The following is a 17517-nucleotide window of genomic DNA, read 5'->3' as shown; positions in this document are numbered from 1 at the left end:
CCACTTCAACTTGGTTTTCTTGTGATTACCACTCCTTGAAATTGCTCTCCTTAAGTCAACAATAACTTTGTAATTCTAATTTAATGTCCTGCATTTAAGCCTCTTCCTCTTGACCTCTTTTAAACATCTGCTACTGTTTTGCCTCATCCAATCTCCTGGATCTATCTTTTTTTCATGATTTCTGGTATAACACTTTCTCCTGCCTCACTTTCTCAGTCTTTTTAAGTGGTTAATTTCTTCTCGAACCACTCCTTAAATGTAGGGGTTTCTAATTACAATAACATTAGTACTCATCTTTATCAGTTAGAATTAGGTTTGTGGCTTCAACAAGGCAGAAACTTGTTTCTTGTTCACAGAGAAGTCTGCCGAAACGTATCCCATAGTTTTCAGGAGGCCATCATCCTAATAAAGGCTTCCATCTTTCAGTTCACCTCATGGACCAAACATAATGTCCTGTGGCAGGCTGAGAGAAGGAGGAAAGACAGAAGGGAAAAGGAGTACATTCTCTCTTTTAAGGAACTTTCTTGGATGTTCCAGACAGCACGTATGCTTATATCTTATTAGGCACAACTTAGCGGCATGGATAGACGTACTTGCAGAAGAGGCTGAAACGTCAATTTTTAGCTTAGGTACAAGGCTATCCTACTTAAAATTGGGATTCCGTTAACAAGGAAGAGAAGGGAAAGCAGATATTGAGGTTTGCAATTACCAGCCTTGGCCAAACGATGTTTTCTCACTCCATAGTGACTACTCTTTCTCTTCGGTTGATCTGATAACCACCATAGCTTCAGTGACCATCAATAGACTTAAGCAGGAGAAAGATATTAAGGTTAAGGTAAAATTTCTTTCACAAATTTGTCCATTTTCAAGCTCTGTGATCATTTGCTCCACACTTCATTTATCAATGAATTTCTCACTGGTACTGAAATACCAGGTCCTTTAATGATTCTGTGCCTTTTCATGTACTACTTAGAAGACACTCATTCATTCCTCTAAAAACAGATCAATTAACGATATTTCTGGGAACCCTTCCCCTATGCCCACCTTAGAATGAATTGAATTGTCCTCTGGGCTCTGGTAGTTTTTGTTCATATCTTAAAAGTAGCATAGTCTAGGGCCGGCCCAGTGGCGCACTGCTACAGTGCGCCGCTTGGGAGTGCGGTGGCGCTCCCGCCAAGGGTTCGGATCCCACATACAGACCGGCCACTCACTGGCTGAGCGAGGTGCGGGCGCAACACCGAGGGTTGCAATCCCGTTGCCGGTCCCGGTCCGGTACGGGCGCGACACTGAGGGTTGCGATCCGTTGCCGGTCACGAAAAAAGACAAAAAAGGAAAAAAAAAAAAAAAGTAGCATAGTCTATCCTAACTATAACGTATTTATGTTATTATGGTACTAGACTGTGAATTCCTTTAGGACAGAGCTCATTCATATAATGTATTCTGTCCTAGATAAGAACGTCTCACCCATTCCAAGATTATACAAATAAATTTTAGATTTTTTCCTTTACATTTATATGTTTAGTTAATCTAGAGTTTATTTTACTATGTTATTAAAAAAAACCCTACTTTTGTTGTCTTGTGGATGGATAGCCATTTATACTGGTATCATTTATTAAACAGAGCATTTTTGCCCATATATTGAAATGTCAATTTTGTTGTATAAAATTTTCTTTGGATCTATATATAGACTCCATCCTGTGCTTCTACCTCCTTGTTTATCTTTAAAGTATAACTTTTGGATAAAGTATCCTCCCTCTTATCCCCTACTTTTTTTCTTTCTTCATTCAAGTCTAGAAAAAATTTAATTTTTATTTTTATTTTTTGATGTTGTTCTAGTTGCTACTTAGAAAAGTCTTTCTTAATTTCCATGTAGTTACTTATTTAGAGGGTTAGGGTGAGTCATCTTTGAATTATTAATTTCCAAATATTTTATAAGTTATGTTAGTTTAACCAACTATTGCATTCTAACTATTTTAGAATTTTTAATTTTTCTTTGTGGACAAATACAGATTAATTTTTTAAAATGTTTCATAGACAAAAGAAGAATGTATACTTTACATTTATAGGTTACAATATTTTATATTACCAAGACTGTTGATCATAATATTTAAATATTTTATATCTTTTTCTAGTTTATTTAACTGATCTGTCATATTGTAAAATATATATGTGTCAATATATTTATATGTGCATACATGTTTGTGTGTGTGTGTGTATAATAAGATCTCACTCTGGTTTTGTGTATGTGTGTGTGATCTCTGTGTTCTAGGAATTTTGCTTTGTATCATTGGCTTTTTCATTATCTAGTATATGCAAGTTTATGACTGTTACATCTTTTCCATGGATTGTATTTTTTATCATTACATAATGACTCTCATTTTCCTGTTTCCTCGTTTTGAAATTGAATTTCACCTTGTCAAATACTAATAGCGTCGCCATTCCTGATTTTTTTTTTTTGCATTTACTTAGATATGTCGACATATTTTATTTTCAACATTTCTTCATCACTTTGTATAAAAGATTTTCCTAAAATAATAGATTAATTTTTAAACGCAATTTATTTTACATTTACTTTTTTATGCTATTGTTTCATTGCTAATTAACTCTTGTGCCTTTATTTTCAAAGTTTCTTCTTCACTTCATTTAGACTTTCTTAGAAGTAATAGACAATTTTTTTAACCTAATTTATTTTACATTTACTTTAAAAATATTATTGTTTTCTCTTTCCTTAACTTCTGCTCACTTAAGTTATGATCACCTGTCCTCCCTAATCTGTAAGTTCTCTTTAGGTTATCTATTTCACAATAGCCCTTGTTGAATACATGAATGAATGAATGAATGAATGAATGAATGAATGAATGAATGAATGAATGAATGAATGAATGAATGAACAAAAAAGATATGAACCTGAAAGTTTTTCCAAGAAGGTACATGGTTTTAAATATTTTTTCTAGAGAAGAAAACACTTAATTAGGGATTTTGATCCTGAGTCAGGAATATAAAAAACATCCATGTATATTTTAATTTTACACCCAGGTAAATCAATCTGCATTTTCAGCCTGAAGCTGTCCCTCATGTTCTCCTTCAGTATACCATAGAACACGAGAGAATCTCTTAATTAATTACTCTTTTCTTATGTGTGGGAACTGTATTTATATCCAGTACTTAATATAAAGCCTGGCACATAATAATGACCCAATAAATTTTTGTGAGTTAAGGAATGTAAATATTAAAAGGAACTTTAAAGGTCATCTATTTCAACTTCCTACTGAATGCATAAATCGCTTCTATATTTAGTGATGTAACTAAGTTAATTAAGATGTCATATTCAATTTTTATAAAAAGAAATTATTTACATCTTAATTCATGTATTGTGTTCATGTATTTACTTTCAGTGTCTGGAAACCATTTATAAGAAATAATTACAATTCCCCCCAAATATTATAAAGATACTTTTAATTGATAATTAATGATTACTAGAGTCCTTTAATAAAGATAATATTTCATGAACTGATTTTTCAGGCAAAAAAATAACAGTTCAGGGAGGTTAAATAACGTGATAAGGAGTGTATCTGGGGATGAAGCTCATAATATTGTTTTTACAGATTCTAACCATCTAAATTTTACACATCATTTATTATTCATTCTGAGGAAATGATACTATAGTTCATAGGTAAACATGAGATCATTGTATATATAATTTGCTTTTTATTATTTTCCCAGTGGTGTTACTAATCTAATTATACTCTAAGTTTCCCAACAATACATTTCCAAGTTAGTTAGCTGTTGCTAAGGGTAGGAGACCTACCCATCCTACCAAGTTCACCAACCTCAAATCATGTCTAGGAAAGCCTGGAAGAAAACAATACCATATGAATATAAGTACACACAGAATGCAAAAATCATAAATCTTCATTATATTTTAAAAAATACAACATTTACTATTTGCTGAAACAGTTTGACAAGTAGCAACATCTAGATTTTGGTAGACATGAAAATAATATGCGTTGCTGTGTAATGAAATTTACACAGAAACGTTTCTGAGATATATTTATGTATTTATTTATTCATTAATTCACTTATTGTCTCTTTTAAATTGAATTTCAAGTAATTTTTATATCTCATTTATGGAGAAAAATCCTTAATTAATTGTGATTAAGGACAGGAAGAACCTTAAACATCACCGAGGGGAGTAGTATGGTAAGGAATTTCTGGGGAGGAGATTAAAATTAATTCTTTAACAAGAGCTGGACTTTAGGTCTTCCATTTCCATACAGTAAAAGCAACACTTCAAAACTGCAGAGGCAAGAAAACTTAAGAGAACTGCCAGGTTTGAGTTGGAGAATGTTCAGTTGGTCTCTCTATTCATCAGCTTATTGCTGAAAGTGGATACATGGTGATTGCAACAGAGTACTCTGGAAAATATTTGCTAAATTCACCTTGGACTCAATCCCCAATAGGTCTATGACCTCCAGGTTGCATGCCTACATAAGCTGTTCCTGCATTAAAGTATCTCCTTTTGAGAGAGAAAGCAAATGTAGTAAAAAGTTGGTGAAGCTAGGTGAAGGACAGAGGGTATTCATTAAACTAAATTTTTGAATTTCTCTGTATGGCTGAAACTTCTTGAAATAAAAAGTCAGGGGAGAAATAAACATAATTTAGTTAAAAAACAAACAAATAAAAATGTATCACCTACTGATTACATCTTGGTTAGGAGAAGGAAAGAAAGACTACAGGGTTAATGTTGGAACTAGTTAAGAATATTTCTATAAGTACATAACTCTCCCAATGTAATCACTTAGGAAATAAAATATTTTGATAAGTTGAGGAAAATATCAGGTTCCCAATTGCTATCCTGTATATATAAATGATTAATGATTCATAAAAAGATAATTATGCTAATAGAAATTTGGGGAAAGGACATGAGTAGGCAATTCACAAAAGAAGTTACTCAAAGAAGATACTCATTAACATTTTAAATTCTCTTGTACTGGTAATTAAAGATATGAAAATTAAAGTAATTTTTAATATTTTAATCATACATAGCATTCAGCATTAATAAGGGAGAAGAAAAATAAAAACAAATGTAATTCTGTGCTTCAGAGGTTAATTGACACATCTTTCTGGAGTTATTTAGCAATATATATAATTTTTTTTCCTTTAAATTTTTATTTTGTCAATATACAATATAGTTGATTATTATGGCCCGTCACCGAAACCTCCCCAACAAATGTAATTCTGTGCTTCAGAGGTTAATTAACACATCTTTCTGGAGTTATTTAGCAATATATATAATTTTAATAATTTTTAAAATGCCAAAATCTTTATTTCCTCCAGAAATTCTGCTTCTAATAATTTATCCTAGAAATAAATAAATAAATAAAAATAATATATAAATTGCATTATAAATTATATTTATAAAATAAATATAATATAAAATAAATAATGCACAAATGATGCATAATATTAAAAACAGATAATGTATAAATAGTATTACAAATTTATAATACTATAAATAATATATATTATATAATATACAAAAAGTTTATGTAGAAAGACATTAATTTCAATATTCTCTTTAATAGAAAAAGATCAGAAAAATCTAAATGTGAAATGACAGAGACTTGTTTAAACTTATTCCCGTGATGGAATATTGTGTGGCCACTACAAGCATATTACAGAAAATAATACTGTAGAAGAATATTCAATAATATGGAAATTTTTACATGATATAATATAAAAATTTCGGGCACTAAAACATGTACAGGATAACAAGGAAAACATAAACCAAGATATTAGCTGCTCCACTGCTTGCGTTGAAATTATAATTTTCATTTTTTCTATGATTTCCAAAATATCTACAAATTACATATGCTACTTTCATTACTTAAAACCACAATTAAGGCTATTGAAATAAATAGAAATGATTCCATTTTCCATGTTTATGCATAGTGTGTGCCAACACATTGCTATTCAGTGCAGAGTTGAGCAACAGGGAGGTCCAAGCAGCAGCATCAAGTCACATGCAACAGTGAGGGGCAGGGATGGAATTCACAAATCAAAGTTTCAGCTCTGTGTACAAATGATAGATAGCATCTATAATTTTGTTTTTATACTTCAAAAGAATTTGAAGTTCAAGCTAGGGAATCTCCTGAGACTGAAGGGCAGCATAGTAGAAATAGTGGTTCTAGCATTTAGAGACATGTTTAACCCAAGTCCAGTCTAAAACGTAGACATCTATGCAGTCATAACTTCAAGCATGATTATTTGCTCAAACTATTGCTTCATGGTCACTGACTGAGTTTTTAAAAAGCTGCTGTGTAAGATAAAGATAAAGAGATATAAAGGTAGTCTCAGATACATACAATGTAGCCTCTATCAGTAATTCCAAAATCCAGGCAGTGTTCAGAAACTCTCAGGGACATTTATTTTAAAATGGAGACTCTTAGGCTCTTTCTATGTCGAGACTCTAATGTAATAATCCAGGTTAGTGTCAGGACGTCCGTAATAAAGAAGTCTGCAGGTTTGGTGATAAGTGTGCAATGGTGAAACAGAAACGTCAGCTGAGCTACTGTAGCTGGTGGTTTATCACATCACCCATATTTTTGCCCCTGTCGGCAATCTGTGATCAGCTTGAAAGCCAATCCCTTAGTTACACTGGTGAGCTGTTTTCTTTGGTTCCTAAATGCAAAGGAGCTAGAGGTTTATGTCCCAAATCCATATATCCTCTACAGTTTGTTGCATACGTTCAGTCCTAATTGTATAATACAATCTATTATAGTTCTCACACCATTGTGTGGGATTAATAACTTTGAAATAATCTTTCTATAATCTTCATAAATTCATGAGCTAAATAACATTTTTAGATATTGTTTTACATATCCTAAGTAGGGCCAGAATGGGCAACATCAGATATGTAGCATTTCTTACCACATGATACCTTAGGAAAGCTTACTTCCTTCTAGATGGATTTACACATTACATGTTACCTAGGAGTGGTCTCTGTGTTTCTACTGTTTATACATGAAGGATTGGCTTTCAGCTTATCTACTTCAATGGTTTTCAAGCTGTGACTTTACCTCAACCTCCAGGGATTTATTAGATAGAAATGAGCTGAGCAAAGGTCTGAGGGTTGCACTCCTCCCCTCCCCCATCCTTCATTCTGTGGATTTTTGTTGCTCTCAGTCTTGCCTCAAAAGTTCTTCTTTCAAGTATTTTGCATATTGAGTTTCTGTGTGTGTCTGTATTGGAAAATGGGTTATATATTTTTAAAAAAGGGATAGCCAAGACTTTGATGATCATTGGGTTTAGTCATCCAATATTTATGAACTTATGAAAATCAGCCTTTCTGACAGGCTGATGATTCTGGAATCAAAGCTGAATAAAGAGCTCATTATCAGTAAAAGAAAAGGATGCATCAAATGACAAACTACAGGTGCTAATTGTGGAAAAGTGACAAAAATGCACAAGGATTTCAGAAAGTCTTCTCTGGGTGTTGACAGAGTGAAGTTTCAAAACAAATAGTAATTTGTCAGGTGGTGACAGGAGGAAGATGCTATGACAGTAAGAGCATCCTGTAAAAGTGCCTGACCATTGTGAGTAGTGCTACAACGAACACAGGAGTGCAGGTATCTCTTTGAGTTCCTGATTTCAGTTCTTTTGGGTATGTACCCAGAAGTGAGATTGCTGGATCATATGATAATTCTATTTTTTAAATTTTTTGAGGAACCTTCATACTATTTTCTATGTTGGCTGTACCATTTTACATTCTCACTAATACTGCACAGGGGTACTGCCTGATCTCACTTACATAAGGTATCTAAAATAGCCAAACTACTCGAAGCAGGGAATAGAATGGTGGTTGCCAAGGGATAGGGAATAAGGCAAAATGAGGAATTGTTCAGTGTGTATAAAGTTACAGTTACACATAGGTTCTAGAGCTCTGCTGTACAACACAGTGCCTATAGTTAGCAATACAGTATCATACACCTAAAAATTTGTTAAGAGGAAAGATCTCATATTAAATGTTCTTGCTACACACACACACAAAAAGGGACACAAAGAAACTTTTGGAGGTGATGGACATGTTTAATATGTTAAATGTGTGCAGGATTTTGTTTTGTTTTTCTATATCAAATATACCTCAATAAAGCTGGTGAAAAAATTTTTAAAAGGCCTGACCTGTCCTGGAATGGTGAAAACTCATTGTGACAATGATGTAAGTCTATAGTAAAGGAGGCATGACATGGTATTGGGACCAATTAGTAAATCATTTTCACCTCTGACGAAAGGATTTGGATTTTAAGGAATTTGGATATAGATAACAAGGAGCTAACAATAAGCAGGAAAGTAGCCTGATCAGAGTTTTCTATTTTTCGTACAGTATGTGTGATGGCAGAGGGATAGATGGAGTACAGGCTACGGTGTGAGAGAACTTGTGGCAGGGAAAACAGGTATGAGTTGAAGTTGGATTTGGTGAGGAATTAAGAAAGTAGCAGCATTTTCAAAAGAGAAATTAATGACTTTGCTTATATGTAAACATTAACAGGATGACCTTTGGACAACAAGTTCCATGAAAACGGGTGTCATTGATGATACATTAGGGAAGGAGGACCTAGGGTCCCGGGGTTGCCCAGTGCAGTTGGAGTCAGGTGAAGAAATGTTAAGATGATACACCTGCTTCATGGGGAGAAGTGGAAAGAACAGAAAACCCACTTCTCCTATACTTCCAGTGTGACCAGAAAACAGAAACAATTGAGGGCAATAATAGTTTCCATGGGCAATAGGCAAATTCAGCTTCCTATTGCACTATTTCCCTTAAAAAACACATGGTGAAGACTTGATCCTGACTGTACTCTTGGAATCTCTGATTCTGATGTCTACTTAAGTGGCAGAGAAGTGGTTTTTCCATGGTACAGAGCAAGATTTTGAATCTTCAAATGTTCAAGACCAGTTTATTAGATACTTAAGGTTGTGAATACTTCTCTTTCCTTACATGTTCAAAGCCTAACTTATTGGTCGTGTGGGTCACAACCTAAGGAAATAATTTAATGCAACAGAAACTGGTTTAATTAATAAATCTTTTTGAAAGTTTTCTGTGACAAGTCTTACATAAATAAATAGAGTTTTAAAAGTGGGATTTTAAGTGTAATTTTTTAGTTTGCCTCACAGTTTTTCTACAACAAAGATAGAATATCTCTTCCTATTTTGAAACTTTTCATAATCATCTAGAACTGAAATTATAAACATGGCCTCTGTCCACAATTATCCTTTTAGTTACTTCTTGGTGAGAAAGATGAATGAAGAATACAAAAGAAAATTATGGCTGTTTTTAATGTCATTTATCCTATGACTTTTCCAAAAAGTAACACTCACAACCATTTAAGAGTTTTAGGAGGATATAATGTATGAAAGAAAATTCCTATAACATAATGTACAAAAATGCTGTCACATATAGAAGAACAAAAATCTCTACTTGGGGGACTATTGCTGTGGGAAGTAGGGCCTGATCTTCATAGATATCTTCTTCATTGAGTACCATGACCCTTTCCAATTCATCCATACTATGCCATCATCCGTGCCATGCTTCGCCATGTCCCAACTGTACTGTCCACCCCAGTAGTATCTGCCATTTGGATTTGCTGCATGACATCTATTATACCACCATCCACCACCATCCTCTTTAGAACACTGTTTTCTGGGATCTGCAGTTAACCTGAAAGGAAATGTGTTTGAGGTCATTAGAAACAGAACAACAGTGGTCAAGTTAGTTCTTTGAAGAGTGCTACACTCAGTCATGCATGGTGCTTTTTCCTTTGGGTTCTAAATGTAAAGTCACACTAATACACCAAAGGCCTTCTCTGCCCTATAGCAAGAAGGGAAGAGAACTGGGCCTGTGTGGCCAGTTAACCTAAAGACTACATTCGTTTCTCTACACTGAAATGACATCTTTCAGATCCCTTAGTATTAGAGAATCTTGGAAAACAAAATGAAGGTTTCAATGTACATGATAGAATATAGAGATATAGGTATTTATCTAAACACTCATTACTCAAAAAGTAACTGTGCTCTAATTCCAGTTCTATCTCTTGGTGGTTGTGTGACTTTGGGTAAATTACTTAATCTCTCTAGACCTCATCTGTAGAATGGGAGTACTAATGCCTACCTTATGGCTGAAATGCCTTAGAATGGTACAGAAAGAGTTTAGTACAGTGGCCCGGTAAATGGTAGTTATTAATAACATGAGCTATTATTATTATGGGTAATAATATTAGTAGGGGCTTTTAAAGCAGGAGCAAAGAATGCAACACTTACCAGCCATCATTGTCTCTGTCATACGTGCTGAAGAACATGCCATTGTGAATGGTCATCGTTCTGTTTTCTCCTACGAGTTGAGAAGCTCCATCCATGAGGGCATTGCCGGCTGTTCCTTTATACTTGCTCACTGAGACTTGGTATTTGTTGGCCTCATTCTGTACAGTGAATCCTCCATAGTGAGCCCGTACCTTATCTCCTTTCCAGTCCTCCATTTCAATCAAAAGTTCTGTGGGCCCCATCTTGGTAAGCTGGCTAATTTTATCATTTCCAAGCCAATACTCACCTAAAGGAAAAATAAAATAAAATCTCACCAAAAATAAAACCTTTGGAAACCCAAAACCGCCTTTCTTCCCTATCTTTAGCTTCCACATTTTTTGTAATTTAACTCCTCCTAACTGCCTGATATCTAAAAACAGACCCGCAACACCATAAGTTTTTTTAATGGAAAAAAATCCCCTTTTAAATGGAATGATTTTCTTTTGTGCTCCAAGTTTTTACCTGGTAGGCCACAGTATTTTTTCTCATCTTCATTGGTGGCAATATTTCCAAATCCTTGTTTATATGGGTCCCATTTCCTGCCAAAGTCAACACTACCGTCTTGACGGTTCTGAATTACTGTCCATCCTTTGGTTGAAAAAAGAAAAAAACCCAGCACATATTAACCAATAACAAATAATGTTACTTTGAAGGGAATGTCTGAATCCCTTGTCCATTCAACTAATATTTTATGCCCACTTATATTCAATGCTCCAAAATAGATATAAGAAAATAAGTATAACAGGAAAACCCTTAAAATTTTTGAAAACTGTAAGTACGATTGTGAATTGTGGATATTTTACAACTTTAAAAATATCGGATTAAATTCCATATCAAATAACTCATTGTTAGATCTAGGTCTTGTGCCCTGACATTTTATGGTATCAAAATAATTCCAGGATGGTAAGTCAACAACTATCAAATACTTACCTCCACTTTCTGTGTTCATATCACAGTATACTTTATATGGTTTGATAGAACTGTCAGGCTGAATGATATACATTTCAGATGTTTCACCTCCTTTCCTGATAATTTCCTCACATTCTGCAAACAAGATAACATATTTAATCAGAGTCCTACAACATAATTATTTGGTCTTTAGTCACCAATTCTTTAAGGTAACTGATGACATAGGTTATAGAAGAATGTTTTAGTATAGACATTTAAGAATAATATAACAGAAATTAGATCTTCCTTTTATGGAAAATCAAACGTAGTTTTAAGGATTCTATCTGCAAAGGGGATGAAAAAAGCCCTTCTCTACTTTTTGTGTCCTGGGATATCCATAAACTTCCATAACACATGAAATAAAGTATTTCCTATATCTCTCCATGGTCCTGCCATCTATTCAAGCAAATGCATACATACACACATCCTCCATCCCAGAGCTACCACCATCACCATACTCCATCCTGCTCACCCCAAACCAACAAATGCATCAGGCCAAGCTAGAACAGTACATGCTAAGGATATCTTCACGATGTGCTGTAAAATCGTCATGATCTGTTGATTTCTCTTATTTTTAGAGAGTATGAGTTCTTCTGGCACCTTACAGACATATATTTATCAACTGCAGTAGTTACCTTTGCCAGACACTACAGGAATATTGCAGCTGACAGTGCATGGGGTGCGGCAGTATTCCATTTGAGCTGAGACATCAGATTCTAATTTTTGTATTTTACTTCTCAGGTTTTCCAGGATTGAACGGAGCACACGAAGGTTAGTTGGGATATTACTATTCACAGTCTCATCTATATATAATTGGTGCTTTTCCAGCTCTGAGGAGTACTCATTTAGTACATTTTCATTATCTAAAAAATTGAAATTATGTAAGAATGGTCAGCATTTTTGCCTCATAAAAAAACTAAATGTATTCAACCATACAGTTATGATTTCGATTTTCTGAGGATAACACTAGATATTGAGCTTCCATCAGGCTCATGATATACAGTTGTATTTAGGGGAAATTATTTGGTTCGTGGCATATACAAATTAACATATAGTCTAACTACCATACTGTAATTTGCCATAGGTATAAGCTAAAGATTGTGTCCAGTAATAAATACAATAGGTTGTTTATTTCTTTGGTGAGAAAAAGAGGAGAAAGCAGTATTTGAGCCTTCTTTTGCCAAAGTTCAACATCTTATGGAGTGGATACAATTGATTTACTCATACATTTCACATAAGTACAGCAGAACCTTGAAATTTATGAGGGACTCATGATTCCTTTGATTCCTTTGAAAAAATGTCCAAATCATGCTACTCATTGAGATACCTGTGCTAGGCTCACACACCAGTTACTCCTAACCACCATGCCAATAGTTCTCAATATTCAGATCTCAAGATTCACAGGTTAGTTATCACCATACAGAATACAACTGACTATATCACGGATTATTCTCTCATATTCGAAACCTCAAATGTTAAACCTATAAATGCTGAATTTTTACTCTGTGAATATTATGTTCTGAGTCACAAGTTTGTTTTAGACTAAAAATAAGGAGTCACAGAGAAATTTTTTCATAGAAAATTATCCTTGCTGATGCCAGACTGGGAATAAGATTTCAATAATGCTTATCTAGCAAGTTGCAGGTGAAGGTTCCTAAGTGAGGCCCTTAGGGTAAATCAGGCACATACTGAAAGTGCAATGAATGCTATTTAGGTTAATCTAGAAATGTTAATCTTCTTGTAATGATGCATTCCCACGGCAGCCTAATACAACTTTGTAATTGAGAATCAATTGGAAAACACAGGGATATCTACCTTTTACTTGCTTCTGCCTGTTTTTCCACATGTCTTTTAGCAGAGTCACATACTGATAGGTGGTAGAGGAACTCTGGGAAATAGACTCCACCTGGATGTTTAAGTCATCAACATCTTTTTTGATTGATCTTTCCTGTTTTAACAAAGTATCTTGCAACTCACATCCTGTAGGACACAACACTCCCTACACCAAAGAAAGTAGCAGGCATTAGATGAAGGATTTGGGTTATGGAGATTTGTTAAAATAGCACGTAGTGAAAATTCAATGATACAGTTAGTCAATATAAAAACTTGTTATTTGATTTTCTTTATATAAGACCAGAGATTCTAGAGTCATCATCATACTCCTATGATGATTAAAAATACTTCTTACCACAGAAGATATGTAATTAGGCTATGAACATTTAACCACCTGAACAAAGGAAGTGGGCAAAGTTCAAAGGTAACGGCAACACCCACATATTCTAAGTTTTAGTTGTGAGCCTGGACCAATGGAAACAAGAAAGGAAGCCTAAACCAAAGGCCCATTACATTTACATTTAGAATTTTATTTCCAAAATAAACAAATAAAATAACAACGATAGTATTGCATGTCAATGAAATGTGAGGAAGCCCTGGTGAACACGGGCTTTCTCCGCATGTGACGCCCACCACTGCGAGAAACATCGACACACCCACCAGGTCTGGGTCAGCATGAAGACAGCCTCCAGCATCAGGGGCTTTTCTTTCTACTTTTTTTTGTCCGGCTGCTGCTTTGGCTGGACGAGCCTTATAGCCACCTCCACTGATGGGAGGTGGAGCAGGCCTCAGACTGGGAGCCTCTTCCCTCGTTCTGTCAATGGGTCGATGACCACGAGCATCCGCTTCAGAATGCGGGGAACTAATCTGAAATAAAATGCAGAGTGTCGCAGAAGATTGGAGATGTAACTGTTTTAATGCCCTCATTGCATACTTGAGGTTATCAAAAGCCTAATGATTTGCTTAGGGTCCATCAACTGGCTAGTTGGTGGTAGTGAATCAATAGGTTGCTTAAGTCTCTTCAGTAACAGAAAGAAGACCCACTGCATGTAAAGCTATTGTACCCAAGGTAATTTTTACAGAGGCCCTAAAACAAAGTTGCATCAGATTATGAATAGTAATGATCTCAGATTTCTGAAACCTATACACACTGGAATGCAAAATTGTAAGGCATCTATACTGTCAGGAAGAAAGAATACTCTCAAGCCACTTGGATTACTAAGTTTCTACAGTTATTTTTAATCATTTCCCAGTTTTAAATTTTTATGATTCAACAACTAGGCTAACTCCCATGTAATCATATTTAAGAGACTAAAGATTTATTGAAAGTGAAATTTACTCAGAATTTATTTGTAATAAAACAATCTTTGACCCTAATAAGGTACTCTGAAGCCAGACCAAGGGGTCCAAATCTTGACCGACCCCAACACTTAGGAAACTTTATCTGAGCCCCAGTTTCTTCAACTGTAAAATAAGGATAATAGTTTGCATCTGTCTTATAATATTACTGTAAAGATTAAATGACTCACTGCATATAATACCCTCAGAACAGTACTTGGCACGTTGTAAGTGCTCATTACTATTTTTATTGGAATCATATATAACAGATACTAAATGTGGCTTCTCCACTGCTAATTCCACATTTATTCTTCTCTCCTATCAACAAAATTATTTGTTAAACCATTCTCTTGAAATTTCCTACATGATTTCACTATCAAGCACCATAATTTTCTCATATTTAAAATAATTCTCAAGATTAACTCATTGTGATAAAAAATATTTGCTAACATAAAAAATATTACATTAAAAGATAATGAAGTGAAAAATATGTAATGCAATAAAAAAGTTTTAGTTTGGATTACCTATATTATCATATATTCTTTGTCAGTAGTTACTCCCTCAGGAGCTTAATTACAGATTAACAAATGACAAGATTTGGAGCAGCAACTGAGCTCGCATGCAATTTTGTAAGTCTAGAAGTCATCGAATGAACTCTATCTAGAATATTATTGTCATTCATTCATTAAGTTGTAATATTATTTAACATTTACTGGGATGGTGCTAGGATTGAAACCCAGGCAGGTTGGTTCCAGATTCCCCTGCTTCACCACTGAACTATATTCATCCTTAGTGGGTGAAGATTTGGAGGAAATGTACATAGTCCACGACAAAGACATGGTCCCAACCACAGCTTATATGCTCTAACACAAATTTTATAAAATGCAGTTTACCTGTTTATTACAAATAAAATTATAACAGAAGAAAACTATTTTTATTTTGCCACTAGACTGCCACTAGATAGGTAGCACTTTACTAGAGAAAAGGAAATGAAAAATATTTACAGAAATTGTGTGGATCTTCTATGAAGATCACTTATTGAAATAACCAAAAGTAGAAAATCCATTTTGTAGCCTAAACTATTAAACTGTCTCTGTATTTTCAATAACTGCGAGCCAATAGCAATAAGTCAACAAAAACAATACCTGAGGAAAAACTTGTTTTACAAATGAATAAATTAGACGGAGCTGTGATTCATAACCATTAACAATAACAATAAATACTACCGCCAGTTTAAATTCTCTCATCTGAAAAAAACAATATTTTATTTTCTATCACTACACTTGATTTAGCCTGCTTTAAAACTTAGGTCATAATTCTCACTCATACAAGGTAATTGCAGGATCTATATATAACACTCTTTCACCAAAGCGCAACCTATGTACCACAGCTTTTTTTCTTTTAAAATACCGCTCTTTCATTATTTTATAGTCTGTGGAATTTTCAGATTTTGTCATTGTAATTGTAGTAATGTATTTCTAGAACTAAATGAAAATCATAGTATTCAGGATAACAAGTGAGAAAAACACATTTTACATTAGCTAAGCCATCCTCATCCTGGAAAAATAAAGGTGATAAACCAGAAAACAAGAAATTATTTTGTTTTTATAGAAAAAATACTATGAAACATTCTTTAAACAAAATAGGTCCCTGAGATTAACAATTCAATTTCATAACTACAATCAATACTAATTTCATTATATATTCACATAAGATTATGATTCTGTTATATTTTATATTAATATTAGTAATAATATAATAATATTTTTTAAAAAGTCACCTCATCGTAGTCAGAGACATCCTTGGACTTAACTAACAAGACACACAACAGTAGCAAGAAGAGATGTTTCATGGTGTTAAATTTTTGGAAGTTCCAAGAATCCATCCTTTGCCTGCAGACTTAACTAAGAATTCTTCAATCCTATATATACCTGAGTCCTCTGCTAGGTATGACTTTAGAAATGGTTACCTTCCCTTAGTTAATATTTAATTTTTTGGTTCACTTGTTGACTGAACCATTTTCTTACTTAAGCAACATCTTCCCAGCAAGAGATATTTACTTGTCATAGAACTATTCTTCTCTGTTGGCCTAATTTAGAAATGCTAAAGTTCTTCAATTCATTTAATTGGACAAAATGATGGAAAATTAGGACATCCCTAAATGATATGTGCATCATATTTCTCATAAATTAATGTGGATGTTGCACAAGCTCACGAAGAATGTGTGAGAAAAGTATTTTTAGTCCAAGCACGAAAAGTTTGATCTACTCACAAGGCATCCACTAAAATTGTGAACTCAAAGATTTACCATAAATACGTATGTTTTGTGGCAATCATGTAACTCAGTTTTAAAAGTGGTCATTAAAATCAAGAGTAATTTTATATCATCATGTATTTATCTTTTTTTTAGACATTAATCAGAATAACAATAATAATTCATGCTTTATGCGATGATAAACAAACATCAGAAAGAATATGTCTGGACTTTTTGTTGTTGTTCCGGCCAGATTTCATATTTTTTTCCTTATTAATATAAGTTAAAATGTTGAACAAATTCTGAACATTATTAAAATGATTCATAGATTATAAATTCCTAAATCGAAATTATTATTACGGTGATTGGATACATATTTAACATTCTATTTTATTGTTATGTGATGTTATACATTGTATATTATATTTTTTATAAAACAATGTTATTTTAACATTGCTGAGGTCTTCATACATCTATTCCAATTAGTGTGCTCACAAACTAAATGTGGCCCATTTCCTTTGTCATTTCCCATAAACCACCCAATCCGTCTCTCTTATCTGTTCATTTGCTTGTTGCAATCAGGAACAACTCCTCCAAGAATCAATACCAAAGTCAACATCCCTAATCCCAGAAAGTGTGTTGCTTAAAAGCATTTTCTGGTTTTTGTATGGAAAGTGAAACATTCTCATTAAATTTTAAAAATTATTTTATTAGAAAGATAGCTGGTTATCTGGGTTTGGATCAGGAGAGTATTTTAAACAATACTTTGAAACTGAATCTTCATAATGGTG

At 33.8% G+C, this 17517-nt stretch overlaps 1 protein-coding gene across 1 annotated transcript; it reads right to left on the bottom strand.

Annotated features, from left to right (window-relative positions):
• Positions 1-9346: 9346 nt before the first annotated feature.
• FGB (fibrinogen beta chain) lies at positions 9347-16357 on the bottom strand. Its single transcript, XM_008574647.1, has 8 exons — positions 16253-16357; positions 13795-14001; positions 13117-13300; positions 11937-12164; positions 11284-11397; positions 10816-10941; positions 10315-10600; positions 9347-9715 (listed from the first exon to the last, which is right to left on the bottom strand). The coding sequence occupies exons 1-8, from the start codon at positions 16355-16357 to the stop codon at positions 9484-9486; spliced, it is 1482 nt and encodes a 493-aa protein (XP_008572869.1). The 3' UTR covers positions 9347-9483.
• Positions 16358-17517: the final 1160 nt, after the last annotated feature.

The sequence above is a fragment of the Galeopterus variegatus genome, unplaced genomic scaffold, assembly GCF_000696425.1.
Source record: "Galeopterus variegatus unplaced genomic scaffold, G_variegatus-3.0.2 Scaffold1079, whole genome shotgun sequence".
NCBI lineage: Eukaryota > Metazoa > Chordata > Mammalia > Dermoptera > Cynocephalidae > Galeopterus > Galeopterus variegatus.
Note: the sequence above shows the minus strand (reverse complement) of the source record. Positions and strands in the feature narration are given on the sequence as shown.